Source organism: Musa acuminata, chromosome BXJ1-1 (assembly GCF_036884655.1).
Source record: "Musa acuminata AAA Group cultivar baxijiao chromosome BXJ1-1, Cavendish_Baxijiao_AAA, whole genome shotgun sequence".
NCBI lineage: Eukaryota > Viridiplantae > Streptophyta > Magnoliopsida > Zingiberales > Musaceae > Musa > Musa acuminata.
The window spans coordinates 11,206,914-11,233,597 of record NC_088327.1 but is presented as its reverse complement, the minus strand read 5'-3'; the positions used below and the strand labels follow the sequence as shown (position 1 = coordinate 11,233,597).

At 42.6% G+C, this 26,684-nt stretch overlaps 7 protein-coding genes and 1 pseudogene across 10 annotated transcripts; 4 read left to right on the top strand and 4 right to left on the bottom strand.

Moving 5' to 3' along the window:
* Positions 1–1,861: 1,861 nt before the first annotated feature.
* Positions 1,862–7,468, top strand: LOC103991878 (uncharacterized). Of its 3 annotated transcripts, XM_009411428.3 has the most exons (4): positions 1,863–2,027; positions 2,114–2,319; positions 6,627–6,926; positions 7,079–7,468. In XM_009411428.3, the coding sequence occupies exons 1-3, from the start codon at positions 1,932–1,934 to the stop codon at positions 6,922–6,924; spliced, it is 600 nt and encodes a 199-aa protein (XP_009409703.2). In that variant the 5' UTR covers positions 1,863–1,931; the 3' UTR covers positions 6,925–6,926; positions 7,079–7,468. The 3 variants fall into 3 exon arrangements, with proteins under 3 accessions (XP_065038080.1, XP_009409703.2, XP_009409695.2); XM_065182008.1 differs by lacking the exons at positions 6,627–6,926; positions 7,079–7,468 and adding an exon at positions 4,333–5,174 and having other exon boundaries at positions 1,862–2,027; XM_009411420.3 differs by having other exon boundaries at positions 6,627–7,309.
* On the bottom strand, positions 4,702–5,540 carry LOC135679695 (L-lactate dehydrogenase-like; annotated as a pseudogene).
* A 1,015-nt stretch (positions 7,469–8,483) lies between the features above and the next one.
* LOC135673167 (putative glutamine amidotransferase GAT1_2.1) lies at positions 8,484–10,250 on the top strand. The gene is made up of 4 exons (XM_065181964.1): positions 8,484–8,642; positions 8,744–9,480; positions 9,577–9,771; positions 9,874–10,250. Exons 1-4 carry the CDS (start codon positions 8,552–8,554, stop codon positions 10,105–10,107), a joined length of 1,257 nt encoding a protein of 418 aa, XP_065038036.1. The 5' UTR covers positions 8,484–8,551; the 3' UTR covers positions 10,108–10,250.
* A 537-nt stretch (positions 10,251–10,787) lies between these two features.
* LOC135673155 (uncharacterized) lies at positions 10,788–15,922 on the bottom strand. Of its 2 annotated transcripts, XM_065181943.1 has the most exons (7): positions 15,255–15,394; positions 14,693–15,169; positions 14,405–14,616; positions 12,585–12,873; positions 12,416–12,501; positions 12,248–12,339; positions 10,788–11,526 (listed from the first exon to the last, which is right to left on the bottom strand). In XM_065181943.1, exons 2-7 carry the CDS (start codon positions 15,056–15,058, stop codon positions 11,279–11,281), a joined length of 1,293 nt encoding a protein of 430 aa, XP_065038015.1. In that variant the 5' UTR covers positions 15,059–15,169; positions 15,255–15,394; the 3' UTR covers positions 10,788–11,278. The 2 variants fall into 2 exon arrangements, with proteins under 2 accessions (XP_065038015.1, XP_065038023.1); XM_065181951.1 differs by lacking the exon at positions 14,693–15,169 and having other exon boundaries at positions 15,255–15,922.
* Positions 15,923–16,062: 140 nt separating this feature from the next.
* On the bottom strand, positions 16,063–16,956 carry LOC135673185 (18.1 kDa class I heat shock protein-like). Its single transcript, XM_065181986.1, has one exon. The coding sequence runs from the start codon at positions 16,939–16,941 to the stop codon at positions 16,297–16,299; it is 645 nt and encodes a 214-aa protein (XP_065038058.1). The 5' UTR covers positions 16,942–16,956; the 3' UTR covers positions 16,063–16,296.
* A 642-nt stretch (positions 16,957–17,598) lies between these two features.
* On the top strand, positions 17,599–18,370 carry LOC103991947 (16.9 kDa class I heat shock protein 1-like). The gene has a single exon (XM_009411497.3). The coding sequence runs from the start codon at positions 17,702–17,704 to the stop codon at positions 18,179–18,181; it is 480 nt and encodes a 159-aa protein (XP_009409772.2). The 5' UTR covers positions 17,599–17,701; the 3' UTR covers positions 18,182–18,370.
* A 406-nt stretch (positions 18,371–18,776) lies between these two features.
* LOC135673177 (nicotinamide adenine dinucleotide transporter 1, chloroplastic-like) lies at positions 18,777–22,646 on the top strand. Its single transcript, XM_065181975.1, has 9 exons — positions 18,777–19,155; positions 19,414–19,509; positions 20,291–20,397; positions 20,603–20,651; positions 20,794–20,912; positions 21,249–21,343; positions 21,444–21,532; positions 21,599–21,693; positions 22,088–22,646. Exons 1-9 carry the CDS (start codon positions 19,086–19,088, stop codon positions 22,367–22,369), a joined length of 1,002 nt encoding a protein of 333 aa, XP_065038047.1. The 5' UTR covers positions 18,777–19,085; the 3' UTR covers positions 22,370–22,646.
* A 520-nt stretch (positions 22,647–23,166) lies between these two features.
* LOC135673148 (protein SAR DEFICIENT 1-like) lies at positions 23,167–25,632 on the bottom strand. Its single transcript, XM_065181929.1, has 8 exons — positions 25,439–25,632; positions 25,155–25,230; positions 24,950–25,002; positions 24,364–24,860; positions 24,116–24,276; positions 23,846–24,040; positions 23,667–23,760; positions 23,167–23,586 (listed from the first exon to the last, which is right to left on the bottom strand). The coding sequence occupies exons 1-8, from the start codon at positions 25,615–25,617 to the stop codon at positions 23,468–23,470; spliced, it is 1,374 nt and encodes a 457-aa protein (XP_065038001.1). The 5' UTR covers positions 25,618–25,632; the 3' UTR covers positions 23,167–23,467.
* Between the last annotated feature and the right edge of the window lie 1,052 nt (positions 25,633–26,684).

Below are 26,684 nucleotides of genomic sequence, written 5' to 3'. Positions count from 1 at the left end.
AGGTTTAAAATATTTTTTATTTTTTTAATATTCATCAAACCATTATAAGATTTTCTAACATGTAAACAATAATGTCCTGTTGGACCTCCAAAAAAAGTCAAACTGTTATAGCTTCAACTCCATCTCTGTCTCCAAGGGATGCTTTAATGGAACAACACGTCCATCACAGAACAAGATGCCCTCTACGTTATCCGGTTTAAATGATGCTAGTGATGCTTTCTTTGGATGCCGCTTTCTTGCGATGGAGAAATATAAAGCTGGGAGTCACTGTTTATGACAAGACCGACGCACTTGTGCTGCATGACCTGAGAAGTACAGTAAAGCTCGAAGGGTTCGGTTCGATTTGGTTTCTAATTTTGATTATAGACCGACGGTTCGGTTCTAAATTGGTTAAGTATATATATATTATTTTTATTACTTGTGGTATGTATAATGGTTAAATAATTAGTTTTGAATCTAATAAATTCGGATTTAAATCTTCATAACATTATTTATTTGATTAATTTTTTTTTATCATTTTATATTTTTTACATCAATTTTTTTTTTATGTTATTACTCGACAACTCCTCCTTTTCAATCGAAACCTCCTAGAGGCTTCCTCTTCTCCTTCCTTTAGCATAGTATGACCATTGCTACCTTTTCCATTGGTCTTCTTTTCGTCGCTTCCTCTCTCGAACTTTCAATCTTACGTTTCAATTTTACGTCGGTAGAATCAGTATATTGTATAGTATTTATTAGCTAACCTTCCTCTACGGAAGAAAAGAGAACAATCCACCGATTTGATTACCTTTCGCCGAGCTACAACTCATTCCAATCCGTTTTAAAACTTAAAAGATAATTTTATTTATATAAAAATATAATTTTTATTAAAAAATTATATTTTTTATTTATAAAAGTATAAAAATATATATATATATATAATTAGAAAATTATAATTTTTTTTATATAAAAATTATAAAATTGACATTTTTTTTATTTTGAAAAATCGAAACTAGAAACTTTAAAACTGATACCAATGTTTCTAAACCGTAGATCACATCATATGATTAGTAATTTAGACCGGTTAATTAGATAGGAAAAATGAGTGATCTCAAACCTTAAGGGGAGTTCCAGCGCATGAGCTCCCATTAAGAAGACATCATTGTAGAAGACATCATAATGGACGCAGAGATGACCTGATATTTCTTTCTCCTGAAATGACCTTAGCGGACGTAAGAAGACATCATTGTAGAAGGAAAGATGCAATAAGCAAGCATGTGGTAGTGTGCCGCCACTTTATTCCCGGTGAGGCAGCAGCACGTCTTTCATGGAATCACGGCACATTAGAGGAGGCCCAATAAGGCCCATTTTAACTTGCATGCAGATTCAATAGAGACCCATGCGGTCTCCGGTGGAAATGTGACTCGATCATGTCCTACCACGAATTAAGACGTCGATGGCGACCACAACTAACTATGGCTCGATAGTTTCAATTTTAAATATACTCTTTATATATAAACCTTAAAAATATATTCCTTAAGCTCATAAAAAATGTTTTCCAGAGTATTGTTAAATTAGATTAAATTGCTGTAATTTAGTACAGCTGTCGTGGGTTGGGTCCTTCTTTTCCCTTCTTTACCTTCGACGTTTACTTTACTGGTCACTTCAGTCCACTGAACTGAGGCCGATGAGCGATCTTACAGGAGGACGACAACGATCGCTCCCGCTGCTCTTATCCATCCACATTTGCCTGGGATTCCCTTCTTTATTTTGTTTACTAGTAAATGGAATTTACCATTCTTGTAATAGGAAAAAAGTTAATGGAATGTTAGGATTAATCGGACGGAATCGTGCCATTATTAAAGAGGAAGGAGAAGGCTAAAGGTAAAGCCAAAGGAAAGGCCCTCTTTTTTCTGGCGATCTGTCTGACTGTGGTGGTGGCAGCGGCGGGCATGGCGGGGATATCGGTCATAGTGGTTGTCGTCGTCGCTTTCCTCCACATCCTCGCCTTTGTCCTCGCCATCGGCGCCGAGATGCGCCGGAGTACCGTACGCGGCTTCTACTTCTCTTGCTCCTAGTTCTGTTTCTGTTTCTAGTTCCTCCTGGTATCTGAGGCGGGGTGGTGATGATGAAGGGCAAGGTGGTGCCGGACGAGTACGACGAGCGGACGTTCTGCGCGTACGACTCGGACGCGTCCACGGCTTACGGCCTGTCCGCGTTCGGCCTCCTGTTGCTGAGCCAGGCGGTGGTGAGCGCCGCTACCCGATGCCTCTGCTTCGGTCGGGGCCTCTCCGCCGGTGGCCCAAGGACCTGTGCCATCGCTTCGTTCGTGGTCTCCTGGTGGGTCATCCCTCCCCCTTCTCTCTATAGCATAAAATTTTACCTTTTTTGTGGCTGTTGCTCTGGAGATAAAATTTTTCACATCTGACAGTAGAATTATTCTACTCGCAAAGGTAATCGAAGTTGAAGAAGAAGAAGGTGCCTTGTAATTTCTCTAATGGTTTGGTAATAGTTTTAACGAAGAAAAAAGACAAGAACCAACTCACAAACACATGGTGTGCAGAAACCTTCACTTCAAGTGCTAATTACATATTAGCCCCTGTAATTAGTTACGTTTAGCATCCCAATCTCTATATATTTTAAAAATTATATTGGGATCCTTATATTTACAAAAGTGAAACATCGAGGGCCCTATATAGGGTTATAAAAATAATTTCGCAGGGTTAAAAAAGTAAATTTATTTTTTGGAGCAACGGAGTTAAATGTTTTACTTTCGTAAGTATAAAGATTTCAATATAACTTTTGAAAGTATAAGGACCGGGATGCTAAAAATAGTTAATTACAGAGGGTAATATGTAATTAGCCCCCACTTCGATGATTGTATGCAGACGCAACAAACTAGCGCTGCTTAGGCATGGTTTTATTATTTTCTTTAATGGGGTTATATGGGATCTTATTTAGTAGCTCATGTTCACTCCACAAACAAACGATGCCCAGGTTATAATAGCTTCCTTGAAAGTCAAGCAGCAGCAATTAATGGTTCTGTTGGTAGTATCTTCAATCAAAATCAAGTGATTTATGTAGGATTTGTAAGCAGAATCCCACAACTACATCCAATGATATACATATCCAATATCAAATTCTAATAACTGAGTTTGGTATCAGATAGCTGTTACATAATATTGTAGTGAATCAGTTGGCACATTTAAGTTTATTATTCCTTAATTAGATAGCCAAACAAAATAAATTTGTGAGATAGTGTAAAATACATCTAGTTAGTATATAAGATATATGTATAAAAAACATCGTATTAAGTGGAAGATGGGAAAAAAAATTCTTTCTTTGCATCCTTGATTGCAATATCAAGCTTTTGTGTTAGTTTATGGGCATTTTACTAGATATCATTTTCTGTATGTTTCCCTTGATATAATGATTTATTATTTTAGCTTCATAGAGTAAATCAGAACATTTTGTGTTGTTACTATAACAAGAAAGGTGTTACATGTACGTCTTGCAAGCCCCATTAAAATTTTACTGCTTTGAGGTAATCATAGATAAACTTCTCTAACCGCAACTATCAATTGACAAGTGGTATATACACACGTTTGCGAGATTTGTCGATGGTGTTTACTACATTTAATTAGACATGGATGGATGTCTTTTGGTCACGAATAGATGTGTCCATGCAACCTCACAGAGATTGTAAATCAAAATAAAATCAAACCTGTGCATTTGGTTACGTTTTCCATTTTTTTTAATCCTGTCAAAAGAGAAACCAAACCTAAGAAATTATACAACTTTCTGTCCGACTTTAATTTGGGGCTAAGATGCTGCCAGAACAGACATGAGTTAAATTTTATGCAATCATTTATAAAACACTCCTTGACGACACCAATTTATTAAATTTTATGCTTACAAATATTATGTTGTATGCTCATAATTTGAATTGGATATCTTTGGTTTGGTTTCTGTATGATTTTTTTTTCCTGTAGTCACTTGCTCGTGTGACTTTGGGGCTTTTTATATAATAAGTTTCTGTCTAGTTTGGGTTCTTGAAGTCAAGGCAATATGATTCATGCTCTTCCATATTTAAAAACTACCATGTGATATTGTTGTATTAATCGCAACCAATATCTTAATTTTCTGGGCTAACTACAGATTGCCCCCTGTAGTTAGTTGTCTTTAACGTTCCGGTCCCTATACTTTAAAAAGCTGCATTAGCATCCCTGTGGTTATGAAAGCGAAACGATTATGTCCATTTACCCTAACAACGTCAGTTTTTATCAACAAAAATATAAAAATAAAGGGTAAACAAGTAATTTTAAGTTTGATGATGGACGGTGTTGATGGCAGGATGGTGACGGACGATGGCGTTGCTGGCGTCGGTGGTGGCGGTCCCCTCCCCCTCCACCCCCCTCTCGTCCCCGACGTCGAGCAGTCGAGCAATCGCCACCCTCTGCCTCCTCGACCACTTCCTCGTTGCTACCCCTCTGCCTCCCCCCTCGTCCTCCCCTTCTTCTCCACCCTTGCCCTTGGCGTCGTGCACGTTCGCCACCTTTCCTGCTACCATCCTGTTCATAGCTTCGGCCTGAGAAGATGAAGAAGGTGTCATCTCTCTCGGAGCTCAGCTTCGCCGATAAAAAGTCACCTACCCTCCTCTCCAACTTCTTCATCGACATGAGCCACCACTTTGTTGTCGACCTCAGCACTCCTCGTGTCCTGCTAAAGTTCTCCACCAACCACCGCTTCGATGAGTTCTTCGCCTACTTGGACATCTTAAGCGTTGACTTCCAGATGATCAATGAGCAAGAACTTGAAACACGAGGAGTTGAGGTTGGTCCCCGACCTGATCACCCTGTTCGGCGAAAGCCTCGACAACTTCCAAACGATATACATCAACACCATCGGATTTGACACCACTAGCAACAGCTTCCCCGACGAGTACCTCGCCAGCAGCGACACAATCTCCTTGAATAGCACCAAATTGTGCTACAGCAGGTTCAGTTGCGTCTCCCTCAGATCTACTGAGTGCCGACCGTGTTGATGTAGATGTCCAAGTTTTGCCGTCACCGTGTAGTCCAGAGATGCTAGGATCCATGTGCGTTGGAGAAAGGTCGTGGTGTGTTGTAGGTCCAGCATCTCCCCCTGCAGCTTGTCGGGTTTGGCATCCACCAGCACCAGCTCATTTGCCAGGATTGTCTGGGCAATGACCATGCCCACGTACTCGACATCGATCACGGATATCTGACGTTGAGTGAGAGACAGCGACATCGCCTGCCAGATGGGGCAAAACAGGGTCTTGTGTATGTCATCAGTGAAGCTGGGCTCTGAGAGAGATGACACCTTCTTTATCTTCTTAGGATGAAGCTATGAATAGGATGGTAGCAGGAAAGGTGGCGGACGTGGGGGAAGGCGGAGGGGGTAGCGATGAGGAAGTGATCGAAGAGACGGAGGGCAGTGATCGCTTGATGCCGGGGACGAGGGGGGAGGGGAAGGGATCCGCCACCACCGACGCCAATGACGCTGCCGTTTGCCACCACCGATGCTAGCGACGTCGCCATCCGCTATCGACGTTGTTCACCATCGAACTTAAAATTACTTTTTTACCTTTTATTTTCATGTTTTCATTGATAAAAACTGACGTTGTTAAGGTAAATAAACCTAATCGTTTCATTTTCGTAACTATAGGGTTGTTAATGCAACTTTTTAAAGTATAGGACCGAGACGCTAAAGGTAGTTAACTACATGGGGCAATCTGTAGTTAGCCCTAATTTTCTTTTGCATTCCAGAGCTACCATGTGAGATTGTTGTATTGATCATTCCAACCAACAAATCATAATTTTTTGTTGTACACAAAGTATACATGAATCTTGTTTTCATATATCCTTAATCACTTGCAAGCCCATCACGAGGCAATAGATAGTTTGATCCAACACATCGGGTTAGGTTTGCCAAAAACTATATGGGTCTTGATGGTATTTTAGTTAATTATTCTTTATCGCATCTTATCAAGGTTAAGCAATTCACATGTTAGAGCTTAGTCAATCTCTATTGACTCGACTTCAACCTAGCTTGTATATATCGATTACATCACATAATTTTTAAATACAACGGTACAGATATGGTTCCAGTTTAGTCCAATAGTATTTTGGCATATTTACATATGGAGTAGAAGTGAATAAATGTTATCTCAAAAAGACTAGCTATCCAGATTCTCAAACGTCATCAATGTGTAGATGGACAAAACGAGGGTCAAGTGTATTAGAATAAAAAAAGACTCTGATGTTCCAACTTGAAAGGTTTGGGTGCACTACATCATGCAGATGTCATGGTGTGCCAGTATATATTGTTTTTGTATTAATCATCAGTTGGAGCAAATTAATTACTTCATGATTTGAAATGAGTATCTCTACTGTACATGTAGCATGAGCTGCAATTGAAGGATGACATGAGTATGAGCACACCTCATAGTTCATGGCATTGATGGGTGACATGAGTAATTGTACACGTGAGATGTGTTCTGTTTGAAGAAATCGTGATTTCATGATTTAAGTATCATATCCTGTTATGTTGATTAAGTTTTACTTATATAGGTGTATCATGGCTCACATTATTAGCTTCTGTATTAAATTCTGTTGACCCTCTAGGATAAGTTTTCTGGTGGCGGAAGTTTGCCTGTTGGCAGGATCTGCAAGGAATGCATACCATACTAAGTATGTGGGTTACTATGCCAAGAAGGACTTGTCGTCCTGCACAGCGCTCCGTAAGGGGGTTTTCGCAGCAGGAGCTACCTTCGTGCTGCTTTCGATGATATCCTCACTTCTTTACTATTGGAGCTACTCCAAGGCTGACATGGGCGGATGGGTGAAGCACCAAAACGAAGGTGGTGTGGGGATGGCAGAATTTGGTCCTGAGAAGAGAGGGCTTGGAAACACAAATGGTTGAAGGTTTCGTCTCTCATTGTGTAATTCTGTCTTCGTATATCCTTGTCTTCTAAGGAACCATAGTTTGTTGGATTTGGGATAAGAGTAAGAGAAGGGGTTTAACACTTAAGTTTGTCTTCTAAAGGATCTCAATAGTTTCTATGAAAGTTTTGCAGGTCATATAGTCCCAGCCATCTCTGACATAAGCGCCAAGACTTGCGCGTGGGGGCTGAGGTACTATGCTGAAAGTCCAAGTCCAATAACGTGACTCGTCACGGTATCCTCCACGAGCAACTCATCTTGTGAGATAATGATTTAGTTGTAGACTTTATGGATAACGATAGAAGATGTCATTGTCTTCAATGTATTTCAAGTTCGTCAAGTTCTGGACAGAGATGTCATTGTCAGCTCACGAGCACACCAACAATTCACCGCGAATGCTTGCATGCTTCTTTTGCCTCTCATCAGGTTTGAACTCAACTTGTTGTAGCTCCAAAACTTAATGCCTTGTTTCTTGTTTGTATGCAGCAAATAGCTAGTAAGATTATGACGTATCTCTTGCTTCATTTCTATCCATACAACTGATCACTGGAATACAGGAACCTACATGTCCTCATGTCTCCATGTCTCTTTCAGAGGTAGATGGAACTCAATCAACTTTTGTACTGTGACAGCTCTAATTTGCACTATTTTCTTAGTGTCATGCGAACTTAGCAATACCCCATGCGCTGCACATTTTTTTGTTTCCTAAGGAGACCAAAAATGCATCCCCGTCCATCCTGCATTATTTATTGCATGCTGACAGTTCACCTGTTCTCCGTCCTTCCACTAATGTTTCTTTGATATCTTGTGCCTCACGTTGATTCGTTTTCCATCAAACCAAGATTTTGATTTAGTCCTTTGGTTTGCATGTAAGTTTATCTATTAGGAGTACAAAAAAACATAAATATTATACTATTCTATCAAAAGATATTAAAATTAAGGAATTAGATTTACCATACAGTAATTAAGGATTTTCCTACAAATAATCAAAGTATTAATTACACTGCTGGAAACCTTTCCTTCATCTTCCTCTCTCATGCGTCGTCTTCCATCGCAATCCCCGTGGCCAAATCAGACACCTGCTTCACGGATGCGACCAACCACCGACGCGAGCGAGGAAGACGAAGAGGTGCTTCGCGAGCTTATTGTGGCACGTCAGCTATCTGTTGGCAGCTCTGACTTCGCCGGATAACCACTCACCACGTGGCGTTCCACCAACCCGATCCGATCCACTCCGTTCGCTCTCTCTCTCTCTAAAAATAATCGATCGAGCTGTTGGCAGCTTTGACTGCGTTCCAATCTCGTCGGCGTCGTCATCATCATCGTCATCGACACTTCATCAGTGACCTAAACCAAACCCATGGATCGATCGCCGTCCTCCCGACATCGATGCGTGACGCGGCGGGGCCTCGCTGTTTCTCTCGTGCATGCATCAAAACGGAAAATAAATATTATATTATTGGGGATAAGGAGGAACACTAAAATTAGAAATAGCTTAAGCATTGAGATCTTTTGAGGGCCACGTTTGCCTCATAAACATGTCATTATAAAGAGGCTGATGCACGCCCCGGTAACACCAAGCAATCGAGGAAGCGAGAAGAACGGACATGGGCTCCCCTGACCTCTCCACCGTCCTTCCCCGCGTCCTCATCGTCTCCCGCCGCTGCGTCCGCAAGAACAAGTTCGTCGACTTCGTCGGTGCGCAACCCTTACCAACGATCCCACCTCTCCCCTCCCGCATCTTCTTGTGATGATTCTTCTTGATGTGTTGTTGTTGTTACACGCGTGCATGCAATCAGGGGAATACCACCTCGATCTCATAGTCGGGTACGGGGCGGTGCCGGTGATCGTCCCCCGCGTGGCCGGCGTCCATATGTTGCTCGATAGCTTCGAGCCGATCCACGGCGTGCTGCTGTGCGAAGGGGAGGACATCGACCCTTCCCACTACGAGACCGACATCTCGGGGCTGTCGCCCGAGGAGCTGGACGAGATCCGCAACCTCCACACCAGCGACACCGCCATCGACCGCGAGAAGGACTCCATCGAGCTCCGCCTCGCCAAGCTCTGCCTCGAGCGCAACATCCCCTACCTCGGCATCTGCCGCGGCTCCCAGATCCTCAACGTCGCCTGCGGCGGCACCCTGTACCAGGACGTCGAGAGGGAGCTCTCCAAGAAGGACGACGGCGGGGGCAGCACCGCCACCGTCCACATGAACTACGCCGACTACGACGGACACCGGCACGCGGCGCGGGTGGTGGAGAACACGCCGCTGCACTCCTGGTTCCGGGAGTCGCTGGACGAGGACAAGATGGAGCTGGAGGTCAACAGCTATCACCATCAGGGGGTGAAGAGATTGGCGGAGCGGTTCGTCCCCATGGCCTTCGCCGGGGACGGCTTGGTGGAAGGGTTCTACGACCCCGACGCGTACAACCCGGAAGAGGGCAAGTTCATCATGGGTTTGCAGTTCCACCCCGAACGAATGAGGCGCTCTGAATCCGACGAATTCGATTACCCAGGATGTCCCAGGGCTTACCAGGTACATCCATAGCTACGCGCATGCAACATCATCTCGATCGAGATCAAGTCTTCGTGTTCGTCTCAACAATAATGGCATGGGCTTGGGATCGTGTAGGAATTTGTGAAGGCGGTGATCGCGTACCGGAGGAAGGTGAATCTGAATCGCGCACCCAAGATGGATCAGGAACTGGAGAAGAAAAGGAAGACCATCGTGAGAAGCTTCTCGATTGCCAAGAACTTGTACGACGCGAGGCTCGACATGCCACCCTCGGAGGAGCAGGATCTCGAAGCCGGAGCCGAGTTCCTTGAGGTACTTTTACCGCTCATCATCCGTCAGGAGGAGGACGAGCGTCGACCGTAACAGGCGGTGTTTTGGATCTTCTGACCTTTTGTTCTTCTCTTTTGCCATTAGTCGAACACGGCGTTGAGCATTCAGCAGGAGCAGAGGCTGAAGCAGATGGGCGCGACGGTGAGGAACGCCTCGTCCTACTTGCAGAAGCTCAAGATGAACGAGGGGAGGGAGATGGTGGCGAGGAACGTGATGCGGAAGATGTCGGTGGAGCAGCTGTCGGAATTGCTCTCCTTCTACCACATGATGGGGCAGATCTGCTCCGATGTGTTGGAGAGGAAGATCAAGGCCGCTTGAAGGTTGTTAACATGCCGAATTGGGTCTCCGCCACCGATCTTATTTTCCGTCTCCCTCAGATAAAATTTGTCTCCTGATGGAAACACATGGGATAGACAAAGAACACATTTCAAGATTACATCATTATTATAGAAGGGTGTAAACAGTATGGTGTCTTCTTCTTCTTCTTCTTTCAAATGAAGGCTCTCCCCCACAAAAAAATAAATAATGAGGAGCCCTTTATAATATTCATAATTCTTTAATGTATTGATAAAATAATAACTAATCTGAAAGATGTTGTGTTATGTGCTATTACAAGATCTAAATAACTTTAAAAATATTAAATTATTATAAAAATTATTTCTCATCTCTTCAATTTTTATCTTTAATTTAATTTATTTTTTTTCCATCATTTTACATCACCTGCGATGATTAAAAGAAGAAGAAAGAAAAGCAAGAAAAAAATTATAAATAAAAAATAAAACTTAATTATAAATTAAGAACATATATATCTATTCATAAAAGAATAATATAAAAATAACCTAAAGGGATTGCAGATAATAATCTCAAATAATGATTATTTTTGCACGAGACACGCAGACATTTATGTGGTCTCTCAAACAAAAGCATGCGATCTTTCAAGGAACGGGGAGACCAGCTTTGAAGAGAACAAAACGTACCGACAACAGAACACAAGCCGATACACAAATCCTGTCATCAACCTATTAGAAGTGCTCATTATACTAAAACACAACAGTTTGATTTTGGTGGGCATCGCGAAGGTATCATTGTCAGACATGCCCAGAAAGTAAGCTTATGTTACGGACCAATCTGGACGTCTGAACAATAAAATGTCCTTTCAGGTAACCATTCCAACAAAACACACCATAACATACACCATCATCATCCACCAGGTTATATGGATGAGAAATTATCTCCTTCATGGGCAACCTTTTTTCTCGGTCTGATCATCTTTTGGTTCCTCTTCACAAATTATACCTTCTCTGATCTTTCTTTTTCTTCTTACAGGATTTTGCCTCCTATTACCCCACTTTTGTGCTTTCACACTTGCTTTTTTATTTTTTGTCATTACTTGCTCCACAACACAGTAGATCGAAAGCCACTGCTAATGTGCATCCCGCCTTATTGCCCATGATCCAATTTGAGCACAAATGAAACCAGGGTGATAGTTCTATCTCCTGAATGTGCCATGCGAAGTGAAGAACCGGTAATCTGGGTGATTAATATTTTGGAGTCGTACCCAATCGTCGGCAGCTTGCATCAGGGAATTCACAAGTTGCATCTCGGTGCCACCATTAGGAGTCCATATGGAACCCCGACACTTGTAAGATGCAAGTCCGAAAACAGGAAGAGAGACCATAGGAACACCATTAACCCCTTGTAAAATTGAAATGGAAGGGCCAGAGGCACCACCATCATCTGCAATAAAACCAGTAATCACAAGGAATAAGTAAACAAGATTAATATTATAAAACAGCAAAGTAGTGTACTCTCAGGTCTGAGGTCACAAGCAAAACTTTAAAAGCATCTATTTTTAGCATGAAAAATGGTTCATCGCTCAAACACAGCTCATTATAGTTGAAAGAATCAAACTACATCAATTTTAAAATAAGTTACCATCTACAACAAATCTTCTTCAGTGGATTTCATCAGTTTTAATCAAAATATAGCTTAGATTGATTCTACAAATCCATCATCAATGGATCAGTCCAAAGAATAATAAATTTGAGCTTGAGCCCATGTCCGACAACCCTGAAACAAGTTCAACATTTAACCTTGAATTAAGCTTGGGCATAGACTGAATGAGGCTTCACTTAGATGCAAATTATCACTAGCTAGCCATTTATTATAGGTAGATGAATAGATAATCTCAGAATTAAGCTTGTTAATTGATAAATTGTGCATAGTCGACAAAATTTACGCTTAATAATTTTTCAGTCATCGAGTCTGTCTTACAACTTCTAAAAGTCAAAATAACAATGCCAACTAGCAGCATTGCACATCAATCAATTTAGGACAAAATTGTCAAGCCAGAACAAACCTAATTTTGATTAGACCATATTTATCTCAAGCATAATGTATTGTACATGTTCATCTAGCAAGGAGAGGAATAAAAGACAGTGCAAAAGATGATATTTACCTTTCATCAGTGTGGAAAGAGAATGAAAGGTCAAAAAGCAAGCGTCCAGATCCTTCAATGTAGGGCCATTAGGAATTCGATATATAGGATACCTTAAACACAAGCAAGCCACAGAAAATCAATATTTATTTTTCAAATACAATGTTTTTCAGTCGATCTGAATCTCACCATGCAACAGATATCCAACTGGATGGCAAAAGATCACAACTTCGAAGGGACTTTAATGCAGGGAAACACCGTGCAAGATCTGAAATCTGAAGGAACATACTTAAACAAACATCACAAACAAAACCAGAAAATCAAATTTGTTTTACTTGTGTAAACAAGATGTAAACACCTTATCAGATAAAGGTTCACGAATGAATGGTGGATCCTGTTCAAGAAACTCAAAGAGCAAGTGACCTCGAAAATGTCCAAAATCTCCATCACCACTTGAAGATCCCTTTTGCTGATGCCCATGTTTCTCTCTCAAACATAATTTATCCATCCTCAGATTCAAGGTTCCAGCGACATGATTTGAGTTCCATTCTGTTGAACACCCAAGGCCCTTTTCGTGTTCATAGTCACTACATCCTTCACTACTAGAATCCTGGGAACAGTCACCATCACTTTCCTCACCGTGTCCCCTGCTAGATGGATAACGAAAGTAACATGTTAATATACCTCAACTGCTAGATAAAAGTGCCAAAAGATCAAGCATACACTGCAATCAAAAGTGAAAAGTGAATAGTGTATCTCATCCAATATACATATCAAATGACAAAACTTTACATGTTGCTTCCCGGATGATCCATTAAAAAGACAACAAAGTTGCGGCTAGAAAAACAGAATATGTAGAAAGCTACCTGAACAAAGAAAATCGACTGATAGTTGAAAACTTGGAGTGATCAGCACCAAAATTTTAAGACTACAAGTAGTTGGGAAGTCTATTTTTCTCCACCAACAAAGGTTTCAATTTATACCTCAAGTTAGATTATTTGACTGATGCAGAAAATGCCACATCATTTTCATTTAACTCTTTCCACCCTTAACTGCAAGAAATTTTTTATAGTTCTGAGAGCATGTACACGAAGCTCTCGCCAATGCGGGATCTAGAGAGGATCAATATATGCAATCTTATGTTTAAATATATAAAGAGATTATTTCCATGACTTAAATCCTGATCTCCAAGATTACAAAGGAGCAATCTTACTGTTTCCCACCCTCATGATCAAGACACCAAATACAAAATAAAAATTAATCCACAAAACAAATATGCAATCTATCCTGTATAGTTCTCAAAATAAATGGATCAAATCACAATTAAAAAAGCTACATTTGACCCATAACAAAAGAATGTAAATCACATAAAACACGGTCCATGCTGAGTCCTGTAGATCATATTCAACAAGGCCCTGCTATGGGCATCAAGAGACTGATCTGCTTCAAATACACTGCTTTTCATTTTCATGGCACACACTTTGGACTCTCCGCAAGGCTGGCTCCCCAATCTAAACATTTTCCCAAGCTCTCCAAATAGAATTTTAGAGCTTGAGTAGTTAAAAGATAATACTAGAAAAGTGTCTTCTGCATTTTAGGGAAAAAAACAATTTAAACAGACCTAATAAATGCACAGTGACCTAGTTATTATTACGATGCTACATGTCGAACAGTAAACAAAATCAATAATTTTTATTAGGAAAATACTAAAAATAACCAATTTTGAGTTGTTTTTCAGGTTGCATTTGCTGAAATGGTATTACTCATTATTGAAATTACTTTAGGAATGTAAGACAATATAGGGTTTGATGCTAAACCAATCCAAAGAAATTATTATTCGAAACCATTGAGATAGAGGTAAGCAAAGATAAATTGACAATTGGTTCTTATTGAAACCATTTATGTTCAACAAATCCTACGCTTTTATGACAGATGATACAAACAAGGCAAAATATACCACCGAGAAAAGTAAAAGGAGTTTTTATAAGCTAAGAACACTACGATACGATAGCCATCGTAGACGTATCAAAGAAGCAATGCATCAAGGAACATTCCGAACTTTAGGGTGGCAAACAAAAGCTGTAGTAAGAAAATATACAAAGAAACAAATTAGTTGTTCATGTCAAATTCTGTGGACCGAGATATATTAGAAAGAAAGCATCCGGCAAACACTAATACCTAGAATCAGAAAAGGGCCTGTTCGATTCACCATATAACTGGATTCCAGACAAGTAAGGCACGTAGTACTGGATCACGCTGCCCGCACCGCTCAGAACCAGCGGAACGCCAGCACCATACGCGCTCCACTCGGTGAACGAGACCCAGAGATCCGCCAGGGCAAAGTACGGCCGGCACTCCTGGTCAGAAGCCCTCCATCCCCTCTTCTCCATCTGCAAGCCAATCAAAGACAGTCAATCTCGAAGAATCCCAAAGCGACAACAACCAAAAGGAGGAAACTTTCTACACCTTGGAAGGGTACAACGCCGGGACGGACGGGGTTATGGACTCCAAAAATCGTTTCAAGTTACAAGAATGAGCAACAGACGGATCCCAAGATGAAACGGACGCGATCCCAGTCTTCGGAGTATCATCCTCTGTTCCTGCTCGGTTCTCCTGCTCACGGGTGCCGGAGACCGACACAACAGCCTCTGCGGAGCTCCCAGAAGCAAAGGAAGGGGCGGGGTAAGTTCCGGCGGCGGAGGTGCTTGAAGACCTCCATGGACTCTGCTGGTAGTGCCGTTGGTGGCTGCGGCGGCTCCACCGGGCCTTATCGGCGTAGCAGACGCGATCCTCCCCATGCCCGCGTCCCAACTGCACGCTACTCCCCAACATTTCCACCAAACTCCAATAACTACAAGAACGAGACCTACTTCCCGGCCCAAGAATCCTAAATTCCCAATCCAGAGGGATGAAAAACGGGGGGGACTCTGGATGCAATCAACCCTAAAGAATCCGAAGGAAAGCACAATCGTATCCAAACCGAAAGATGCAAGAGAGAAACGAGATCGTAAATAGGTGAAGAGAGTACCTTGATGGAAAGGAATTCGAGTGACGCAGAGGAGAACGAAGGAAGAACGAAAGAACGGGCGAAGGGAAAGAGAATTAAAAGAAAGGAATTAAAGCGAGTATTTCTTTGACTGCCACTCCAGCGTTTCCCCTCGAGCCACCCATCTATAATTGGAGGGAGCATTGTGGCCCTCACCACATGTTTCCAATCAATAAGAAGGTAGAAAATGGGCCGCAACGGCTAACATAGGTAGGACAAGCGAGATTGGGGGCAGGACGCGGTATTCTTTTTATATGATAATCCTCTGAGACATGTGAGCAGTTGGGGAATGCGCGTGATGGGACAGCACGGGAGGATGACGACGGACGAGTAAACACCACGTGGATGAAAAGAAACGTGTCAGCGTGAGATAAAACGGGGAAGCTACTGGATGGATCGCCCATCCTGTGGAAGATACGACCCACATGAGTAGCAGCAATAGATCGGGAAAAATTCGCCGATGATCGGAACCCGATCGCCGCGGAAAGAGAGGGTCCCGCACTTCGCAACGGCCCTTTGAATATATGATAAAAGGGTTCGGGACAGAGGAAAACGGGCGGTGCGTCACGTCTTACCCACGATGGAAGAAGATAAGCTTGCGGGGTCACGTTGCTCGTGGATTGTGCACGTGGCCGGTTGACGGAGGGACTTCAAGAATGCACAATGCTGATGATCATGTGAGTTTTTGTCAGCCAGTTGGTCATTCTTATCTGTTCATTTTGGTTGCTATACTTCCATTACAAACGTCATCACTGCGAGAGCAAGGCAGAGTTCCCGAAGTAGAAACATATGAAACGGATGAAGTAGACCGACTTATATTTAATTAAGGAATACTTCCATGACAAACGTTATTACCGCGAGAGCAACGCAGAGTTCCCGAAGTCGACCGACGACATAGACACGGAAAGACACAAACCAAATAGCACACTTAGACATAGGACGGACACACTCACTCGACTGCCACAGAGACTTATTTGGATAGGTCGCAAGCTCAGCTATGGGTTTCTCCGGCAAGCATCGGAGCTCAGCCGCAGATCTCGATGGACTTCACGTCGGGCTTCTTAACTTCCTCCTTGGGGACAGTCACAGTGAGGACGCCGTTCTCCATGGAGGCCTTGACCTGGTCAACCTTGGCGTTCTCCGGCAGCCGGAACCTCCTGAGGAACTTGCCGCTGCTCCTCTCCACGCGGTGCCACTTGTCGTTCTTCTCCTCCTGCTCCTTGTTTCGCTCGCCGCTGATCTGAAGGACCCTGCCTTCCTCCACCTCCACTTTCACCTCTTCCTTGTTCACCCCGGGGAGGTCGGCCTTGAAGACGTGGGCATCGGGCGTCTCCTTCCAGTCGATGCGGGTGTTGGCGAAGGCGGAGGTTTCGCTCGCGAAGCCGGGGCGCGTCTCGCTCAGGGAGCGAAAGGCGTCGAAGGGGAAGCCCTGGAAGGGGTCGAAAACGTCGAGAGAGAAGGGATCAAAGACGTTGCTGCGCCTCACGATCGACATGGTTGCAAATGCCTTTGAAGGATTTCTGGTGGTAGCGTAGGATGCGTTGCTAAGCTGTGGATTTCTTTTCCTTGTTCTTGGTGAGTTGAGTAAGTACGATGAGCATTTATAGGCTCGGATGGATGGGTCCTGAAGGCTCCAGACCGTGCTCGATGCTGCTTTTGTCGACGCCATGTCGTCAGCGGGGCTCTCGAAGGTGCTCAGGTCTTCCGTCGTCTTCCAGTATATTTCACTTCTGTTCTATTGTTTATTTTGTTTTAAGCCGTCTGATGTGTCATCATCAATCATTATGATCGGTTCGAACGGTTTCGATTTTGATTAGAATTGTTTTTTATTTTTAATTAAATTTAATTTTAAATATAAAAATTATAATTTTAAAGAATAGGCATATAATTATGACGAGTGTAATGACTTAAAAATGATATAAAAATAAAATTATAAAAAAAATTAATCAAATTAAATGGTTATTTGAAGATTCAAATTCAAGTTAATTGATTTTAGACATAAAGATTTAACCTCCTAAGGTATAATGTTTTATGTGTTGTTTTTTTTTATTATATTTAATCGATTTAAAATTAAAATAATTGGTTTGGAATTGATTGATTTCAATCAAATCATAATAATATTAATAAATAATTCTTTCGACGATCAAGATTTCATCCAAAGAATTATCTTACTTGGTCTATCTGGTCCCACCAAAACTACGTGGACATGAGAAGAAAGGTGTCGAGGCTTCTCGAAACGCCTGGAGCACCAACGTCTCGTTTATTAGTGGAATAGATATACCACGCTGGAAGCAACCAATGAGACACTTCCAGATGTAGGACTGATCTATCGCCAACTATAAATACACTCCCACCCTCACTTTGCGACACCAGAGTGAGTTTGCTACATATCTCAGCTTCAAGAAGCAGACGCAGCAGCAGCATCTAATATGTCTCTCGCCTTGTTGGGTCGTCACAGCAACATCTTCGATGCACTCCGTGGCTTTCCCTCGGATGACTCCGGCGCAGACGACATCAGCATGGACTGGAAGGAGACCCCGGAGGCGCATGTCTTCAAGGCCGACCTCCCGGGGGTCAGAAAGGGGGACGTGAAGGTGGAGGTGGAGGACGGCTGGGTCCTCTCCATAAGCGGCGAGCGAAGCGGGGATCCGATTGATGACAAGGAGAAGTGCGAGTGGCACTGCTCGGAGAGGAGCCGCGGCAGGTTCTACAGGCGGTTTCGGCTGCCGGAGGATGCGAAGGCCGATGAGATGAAGGCCTCCATCGAGAACGGGGTGCTCACCTTGATAGTGCCCAAGCGGCTGATGAAGAAGCCCGAGGCAAGGTCCGTTGAGATCACAGGCGGAGCAGCGAGCAAGAAGAGGAGCAAAGAGAAGGACGTCGTTTGCTGCAGCTTTTGGCCTCTCTGATTTGGGTGCAACTTCGAGTGACTTTTGTGGTGTAATTTGCACGTAAATATTGGTTGTGCGTGGTGAGAATGTACAAAAGTGCTTTCGGAATTACAAATCTTAACGTGTTCTACGTATGCTTCGATGTGTATTTTATTTCTGCTATTAGATGCCTTCACTAATGAATGCTAATTATAAATAATTGGATCTCCTCAAGAGTTTGTCGTGGACAATGTGATCTGCCACGTACACACATGATGTGGACGTACACGCAAGTATGAGTTCCGTATATTTAGGTCCAGAAAAATCTGGAGAATCCATCTGGACTTCAACATTCGTATAAACATCTTGATGACCAATCCTTTACTAGTTGGTCAATTACGAATCAACGTTCTTCCAAGCGAATCACCAGCGAACGATCCAACATTTGGGTCTTCAACGTGCTCCACGGACCAATCCAATTGATGCTGAATTGTGGCCGTTCCAACACGCAAATGATCCCTTCTGCAGGAAATGATGCGAGGTCAAGTCACCGAAAGAAAATATTTTTTGAGGGTCAAAAATGTTTTTAGAAATATATCACTGAATGAAAATAGAAATATCGAGGTATAAATATACCACCCGGTAGCCGGTGATTAGCAATTCGAAGAACAAGAAACAAACTGTTGTCAGCGGCAGCGGTCGATTTAGTCTTTCTTCTTTCCTTCGTCTCGCTTTACTCGCTTCGCCTCCTCCGTCTTCCGGAAATTTTTGCTCGAACGAACCCCTCCCTTTCGCCTCCTCTTCCTCGAAGGCTACCATGGCGCCCTTCTCCTCTTAATTTGATCCGTGCCCACCATATAGCACTTCTCGATTAAGAGCTCTGTGGTTTGGAACCCGAAAGATCGAATCTGCTGCCGGTTGTTTAGCTGAAGATCTCAGCGTCATGCCGGGTGATCTCCACGGGCCGTCCCTTCGCGATCTCCTCTGCAATGCATGCGCTGGGGCGTCCGCCGGTCAGTTTTTCCCTTTCTTCCCTTCTTTCCCATGAGATCTTCCCTCTCCCCCCTCATTCTCTACTTGGAGTTGATTAGAGTGGTAAAATTTATTCTTTTGGATTTACAAATTGGAGTTCATTTGAGTATGATAATAAAAAAAAATCGAAAATTTCCTTTTTGAATTAGGGGTTTGAGGTTTTTCCTTTTTTGTCTGTCAGGATTTGAGAATCGGCTTCTTAATTTGTCTGTTCTAATAAAGACGAAGAATGGTTGCAGGGATCATTGCAGCGACGTTTGTGTGCCCGCTGGACGTGGTAAAGACGAGGCTTCAAGTGCATGGATTGCCCAATCTTCCACAATCTTCGCGGCGGGGTATGCTCTTCTGATTTTTTTTCTTTTTTACTCACTGTCACTACCATTCTCTTGTGAATTAAGTGGTTTTCGATCTAAAGTTAGAATCTTGCTAAGATAATTTTAGCTAGTTATGGTCGAAGCAATTTCCTAGATTGGTAATATGGACGAGGGATTATTGCAACTAATTGTAGCCTGGCAAAATCTTGGGTGAACATTAACTAACACAGCTTTGCAGTAGGATTTGTTGCTAACTTTTCACATGGTGATCGAAGCATGAATTAGGTTTGACGACTTCAAATTGATGTATAGTAAATCATGGCAATCGATGTCAGTTTCCTATTATGTAAGCTTTGTGATCCAAGACAATGATGGTTATGTACAATATAGTAGGATCATTACCCTCTAACATAAAATATTAGCACGATTAATAAATATCATAACATATAGATCAGATGCAGTTTTGCTGATTAAGTTGCTTGTGGACTTTGTATAAGACCAGTGTAGGTTGTCATACCACAGCTGTATGTTAGTGACCTGTCTAGGGAGCTTATCAAAATATGCTTTCTATTCTTGTTTTCATAATGGTTTTCTTCATGATCATGCTATTTTCCAGTTGAATTTTGATAGTAGATGATCTTTTCACTAGTTTTAATATGTTCTCCACCAGTATGTGTTTCATTGTTCTGGTTGAGGCTTGCAATAGATTATCATTTACTACTATTTGAATTATATCATCCTTGCATCCATCAAGTTCATTACTGGTTAAGATTTTGAAGTGTTTGATTTTTTTTATAATTAGGAAGTCTTATCATTTCAAGCTTAGAACAAATAATTAGGAAAGAAGGATTTAAAGGAATGTATCATGGCCTTTCTCCGACAATTTTAGCGCTACTTCCAAATTGGGCAGTAAGTATTTAATCTTGCTTCCAGTTCCTCTTCGTTTTGTTTATACATCTCAAACTTCTGAAAAATAAAATCCACGGATAATAGCTTTGATTTGTGTGACTTCAGCTATAGGCTTTATTGTTATCTTCATCATAGATGAAGTGATTTATTTAGATAATGTTGTTTCAGTTATTTTGTTCTGATATCACTTTAACTTCTTTTCCAGGTGTACTTTACAGTTTATGATAAGCTTAAAGGGCTACTTCATTCACATGGTTGGTTTAAGATTTTCTTTCCACCATTTCCTTTGGTTGTAGTTCTGGGTTCTTAGAGATACAGTATGGTTTTTCTGCTATAGTCATTTTCATCATCAAAATTTTCCATGCCATGCAAGACTAACATGGACTAGAATTTCAGATGCAACTAAGGTAGACAATCAACTTTCGGTTGGAGCAAATGTTCTTGCTGCCTCAGGTGCAGGGGCTGCAACGGCAGTTGTGACCAATCCTCTGTGGGTTGTTAAGACCAGACTTCAAGTACATTCTCTTATACCCTTCTCATCTTAGCCAACTTCATGCCAATTTTAGTCCAAGAAGCTTTAATTTGTTAAATTTAATGAGAAGAAAAGTATCAGATAGAACTTTATTTGTGAGTATGTTTCATACACAAACTTGTCTTACCATTATTTTGATGATCTTTCTCTTGTGAACCTTTGTACTTAATGATGCCAAACACTTGCATAGGGGGTTTAATCCATCTAGATTATTTGACTGTGGTAGTGTTTTCCGAGTTTAGCTCTTCTAGACTTCTAATATTTTCGGTTCAACTAGCAGCTCTGCAATGCTTGATGTTTCTTTTGTGTCTGGTGCTAGACTCAGAGGATCAGACCTGGAGTAGTTCCTTACAAAAGTGTAATGTCTGCATTGAGAAGGATTTCACACGAAGAAGGCATCCGAGGGTTTTATAGGTGAGTCAATTCTCTCCATGTACGACTAATTCATGAATTTTCTTTTCTGTTGGGATCTTAATTGTCATGTTCTTGGTGACTGATTTCATGTGGTTAACAGTGGTCTTCTTCCAGCTCTAGCTGGTATTAGCCATGTTGCAATCCAGTTTCCAGTATATGAAAATATCAAATTGCACTTAGCAAACAAAGGTAATAATATCTACCTGATAGTTATTCTTCTTCATTACATGGTGCTCTAATCTTAATTGTTTTCAGATAACACCACGGTGGATAAGCTCAGTGCTGGTAGTGTGGCTATTGCTTCTTCGCTCTCAAAAGTGCTCGCCTCCACAATGACCTACCCTCATGAGGTGCTCCTCCTTCCATCATTATTTCTTTGACATTTTCACTTTATTTTGGCAGATGCAGAATTCAGATCTAGAAAATCTATTTAATTCCAAAAAACTAGAGGGAAAAAGTGAAAAAAAGATCTTCTTAAGAGAACTGTACATGAAGCACTGCCACTTTTTGAGCTGGATTTTCATTGATTTTATAAGAAGATTGGACTATTCCAGTCTGTCTACTTCCCCACCGTGACATACACAAGAAACACTGTGATGCCTTGACATCGTCAAAGTTGCCCTCATATAATGAACTGGATTTTCATTCTTCTTGACATGATGTTCTGTTTTAAAGCTACCATGACCAAGATGCCTTCTTTCTCTTTCCTTTTTTTCTGAATCATGTGGCATATTCTTTCTTCAGGTTGTGCGGTCCAAACTGCAAGAACAAGGACATGCTCGCAACTCTCTAACTCAATATGCTGGTGTCGTGGACTGTGTTAAGAAGGTCTTCCGGAAGGATGGCATATCTGGATTTTACCGTGGCTGTGGCACAAATTTGTTACGAACCACCCCAGCAGCTGTTATCACATTCACCAGTTATGAGATGATTCAAAGATTTTTGCATCAATTTGTTCCTTCTGAAGAAAGCCATCCAGAAATACTCCCAGATGCTGGAAGTCAGAAAATGAAGAGACTAGTTTGAAGCACCAGAGATCTAGTTGACAAAGAGAACACTTGCCTCAGGACACTGACTAATAATTCCCTTTCACCTTGACCTGGATCAGTGGCTCTACAATAGGAGTGAAAAGTCAAGAAAACTAATAAGCAGAAATGCTTAAGATAACAATTGATTTTGGTTGTATTCTTTTGCCACATTAGCATAATTGTTGTAATTTTTGTCTTCTTCACAGAAAAGTAACATTTGTATTGATTAAATCATTTTGTTATGAGAATTCTAAGTGACAATCTTCACATGGTCACCTCAAGCGACCAGATATATTGATCTTCATAACTCTTATGTTTATGTTCCTGCTTGGTTGCTTGTTATTTCCTCATTATGACTGGCTCCATTTGTATTGATTACCTAATTCTTTCAAATAATGTTGTTCATGAATCATTTCCATTTTTTCCTAAAACCAAATGAGGTGATGTGCACAACAATAATTCAAATAAATTTGTAAGGTCTCCAGAGTACTACTGTATGTATATCTCAAATTTGATCATCTAGTAGTTTCATTGGTCATTAGAATCATAATTAGGATGCTTCAAACTACATTATTTGAAAGAGACTCCTGTGCGGTCAGCATGCAACTTGTAAAACCTTCACCACTTGCAGAGAGTTTGAACTCTTTCCATGGCATTTTGTCTTCCACAAAACTCCTGCCAGCCTTCTTTTGGTACAATCAAGAAAGCTTTGATTGATTGATTGATCAAGAAAATGGTGGTTGATGTGACTCTGTTTTGGCCATTTCTGTATATGTTTGGCAACACCAGGAAGCATGTCAAGAGCTTTCTAATATTCCTTCAACAGGATGATGGAAAACACAGAATCAAATTACAATTGGACTCGACAGATGGGATGGAGTGGGTGTCCAAATGCTTGCAAAGGACATCATTCTACTCCATCTTCCTCTCCCAAACTAATCTTCCAAGACAAAGTAACACAGAAAGTAGGATAATGAACAAAAGAATAGCCTCGTGTCTGCTTGCTTATTTTCCTATGTTCACAAAACAAGCAATCAGGGCAGATGATTTGTGCCTAATAAAACAACATATCACAGCTCACACCCTATTGTGTTGCTCAAAAGGAAGGCTGAGCAGGATCAGGGATTTCATAGTCTTCCAGCTGATACACTATTGCATTCTCTTCAACTTCATGCCAGGGAAATGGCTCTATCTCACTTTGCTGCATCTGCACACCTGTCGATAAGCTAAATTGATTCAGAAACACCCACAAGTAATTCAACCTATGCTGAAAACTAGCAATTTGATGTACTCACTCGCTGCAACAATGCTCTGGTCGAAGAATGCATCAGCCTCTTCCAAATTATCCCAGTTCTGATGTGCTTCGCGAACCAGAAGGTTCACATAGGCCTGCAAGATAGTTGAGGCAGACTGTCAAAGATGATGAACTGCAGAGAGTATAGGCAAAGAGCTATCGCTGGAGTGCAGTACTTACTCTCTGAGGTTTGCTTAGGCTCTGCAATGTTAGTGTCATGTCGTCGGAGATGATCTCCACGACTTCGCACACGGCGTTGAAGACAAGGGTACACTGCGGGGCTCGGTGGACGTAACGCTTGTCGCCCACCTCGCATGTCTTGGCGTGAGCGACCGTTCCCTCCCACATCCGGTCCGACATCCCCACGCCCAGTATCTGATCCATGAGAGCAGAAGCGTCAGTAAGACTGAAAAGCACTTGGCGCGATGAGGAATGAGGCCGAGTTCGTACGCTGCGAAGGAGATGAGGGTCGACGGCCAGCAGCTTCAGGAAGTCTTGGACCGTGTTGATGTTAACAGCCGACAGCTTTTTGTGGAACGCTCCGTCCTTCCCAATCCTCTCCAGTCGCCATACCTCATCGCCGAGAGCTGGTGGGTAATGCTTCTTGTATACTGGGTTGCGATGGTTCCTTTAGTTAGCCTCCATTGGGAGCTGAATTGATGGTGCAAAAGCAGCAAGATCAAGGATTTCATACTCACGTTCTCCTCTGTGATCTTTGACCATGAAGGGCTCGGTGATGGCTTCTCTGATTCTTGGCGCGTTGTGGCTCCCGGGAACGACTCTAGCACCGATCCTGAAGTGTCGACTCCTTATCCAACTAGAATTGTCAGTGAAGCAGAGGTCGGAGATGGAAGCAGCGCCATCTCTCAATGTGACGTTGACGTCTCCTGTGAGCAGTGGCCTCTTCCCCGTCCTTTCCTTCACGATGTTGTTCTGGAACTCGGCGCCAGTCCAGTCCTCCTGATCCCCCGAAGGGAAATCTCCGTCCAAGACTACTACTTCTACCTTGAGAGGGGATGACAGAGTGGACAAAGGGACCTCGCCGGTGTGCACATCTACGACGACGATCTGGAGCGGCTTATTCTCGATGTCATCTATTTTGCTGCCGGTGAATATGGGAAGTGACAGCTGCTTGTTGAAGGTAAGCTTGAAGCTTGATGATTCTGCTGCTGCTTCGATTTGCATTGGGGTGGACCTGAGGAGGGAGTCAATGTTATTGTCTTTGATCGGTCTCGCCATGAACAAAGATCAGATCTTGGGTCAAAGATCAGTTGATTCTTTTACCTCTGAAACGAGCGCATGCTGTGGATTACTCCTCGCTCCACCTCCTCTTTCACCTATTTCGCATCAGAAGACCAAAACAAATCATTTAATCCTCTGTTTCTTTGTCATGAACAATCATTGATGCACTGCTGCGAGAAATCTTTCAACTGTTCATCGAGGATTAATTAACAATCGCTTGCATGAAATTAGAGAGATTTCAACGTACCACTCTGCGAAGCAGCGGCTCCAATGCGAAGAAGAAGTTGTTCAGGGATTTCGCCATCATCGCCTCTTTGATGACCCTGTCAATGTTAAGAGGAAGAAGATGGTAACCATCAATCGATGCCACAAGATGCCTTTTTGAGGACTTCCTTGCGGAAGATGGAGGATATCATCATAGGCAAAAGCTTGCGCACAAATGAAATCAGAGGAAGGCTCTTTCATATCAAAGAACCAATGAGCAAAAGTCGTAAGAATGGTGAGCGGAGGAAGGCTCTTGAGACTACTAACGTCGAGAATGAAGGCAGGCGTCGCATCTGTTTCTCCTCCGATGGTTCGGACTCTTTGTCAGGGTCATCACGAAGCCTCTTAGCTGCCATTGCTGGTGCTTTCTCGATGGCGGGGGGTCGTGAGGAGCAACCGAGGAATTCGGAGGTCGATGGCGGGGGGTGGGGGGGGAGGGTGGCCATCAACTTATTGGGAACAGCCGCAACGGGGACGTGTGGAATCAAAGAGACAGTGGAACAGAGGAAGGTACCAGGAAACAGCTCCGAAGTTAAGGGAAACGAGTTTGCTCCGTGCGAAGAAGAAGATGGCTTGTAATTAACTCCTGATGTGATGTCAGTTCTTCCAACGGTCAACCGTCACGGCCTCTCTTTCTGATCTCCTCTCTCCGTTTCCCACGAACACGCGGTGAAGATCCGTTAACCGTCACGGTAAGCACACCTCTTCAATGCAAAAAGGCTCTCAGATTAGAAGCTCTTAACGCACTCCGCCATCAATCGGCTGCTGAACGTTCCACCGAACCAATCAGATGAAGACATGAGGGCGTTAACTTCCTTGCCAACTCGCACAAGAAACAATTCGTGATGCAGAAGTGTCCAACGAAAACGATTTCATCGGTAGACTTCGTTGTAACAAAGACAAGGTGGAGATTCTTCTGCCGGACACGGTTTCTTGCATTGGCCTCCGCGTTGAGAGGAGCGGCAGCTGAGACGCGTGAACACGTCGGCGAAGACTTTGACGCCCCCATAGAGCATGGAAGTCTTTTGGGCATCCGAAGGCACCGAGATCATACTGGACCGTTTAACGCGTCCGCTGGTATTAATTGTCCTCGTCCTTCGCTTTCGGTCTGAAGATATCGCATGGCGAGACTTTTCAATCTCAATCTCTCTCTCTCTCTCTCTCTCGTGCTGTGCGTGTGAACTTGAGGAACCGAGTTGTTTTACCTACGTGTCTGTGTTTGACGTCTGCATGCTTGGACAGTCGCGCAGTGTCATCAAGCATTTTTAACATCTGATAGATCATTTTAGGCCCATGATTGCTCAGGTTAGTGAACACAAACCTTGTTTCTTGACCTAATTGTATGGTGGTGTGTGCTCGTTGAGACCTGGAAAGTTATCTCGACCAGTGTAGACTGCTTGCTATCGCCGAGCTTTGATGCGGTTGTTTGATATCCCGTAATAAGTAGGAGGAAGAAGAGTCAAGATGGTGCGCGGTAGCCATTGGTTTGTCAAGTTCTTTGTTCCAGTGGCAT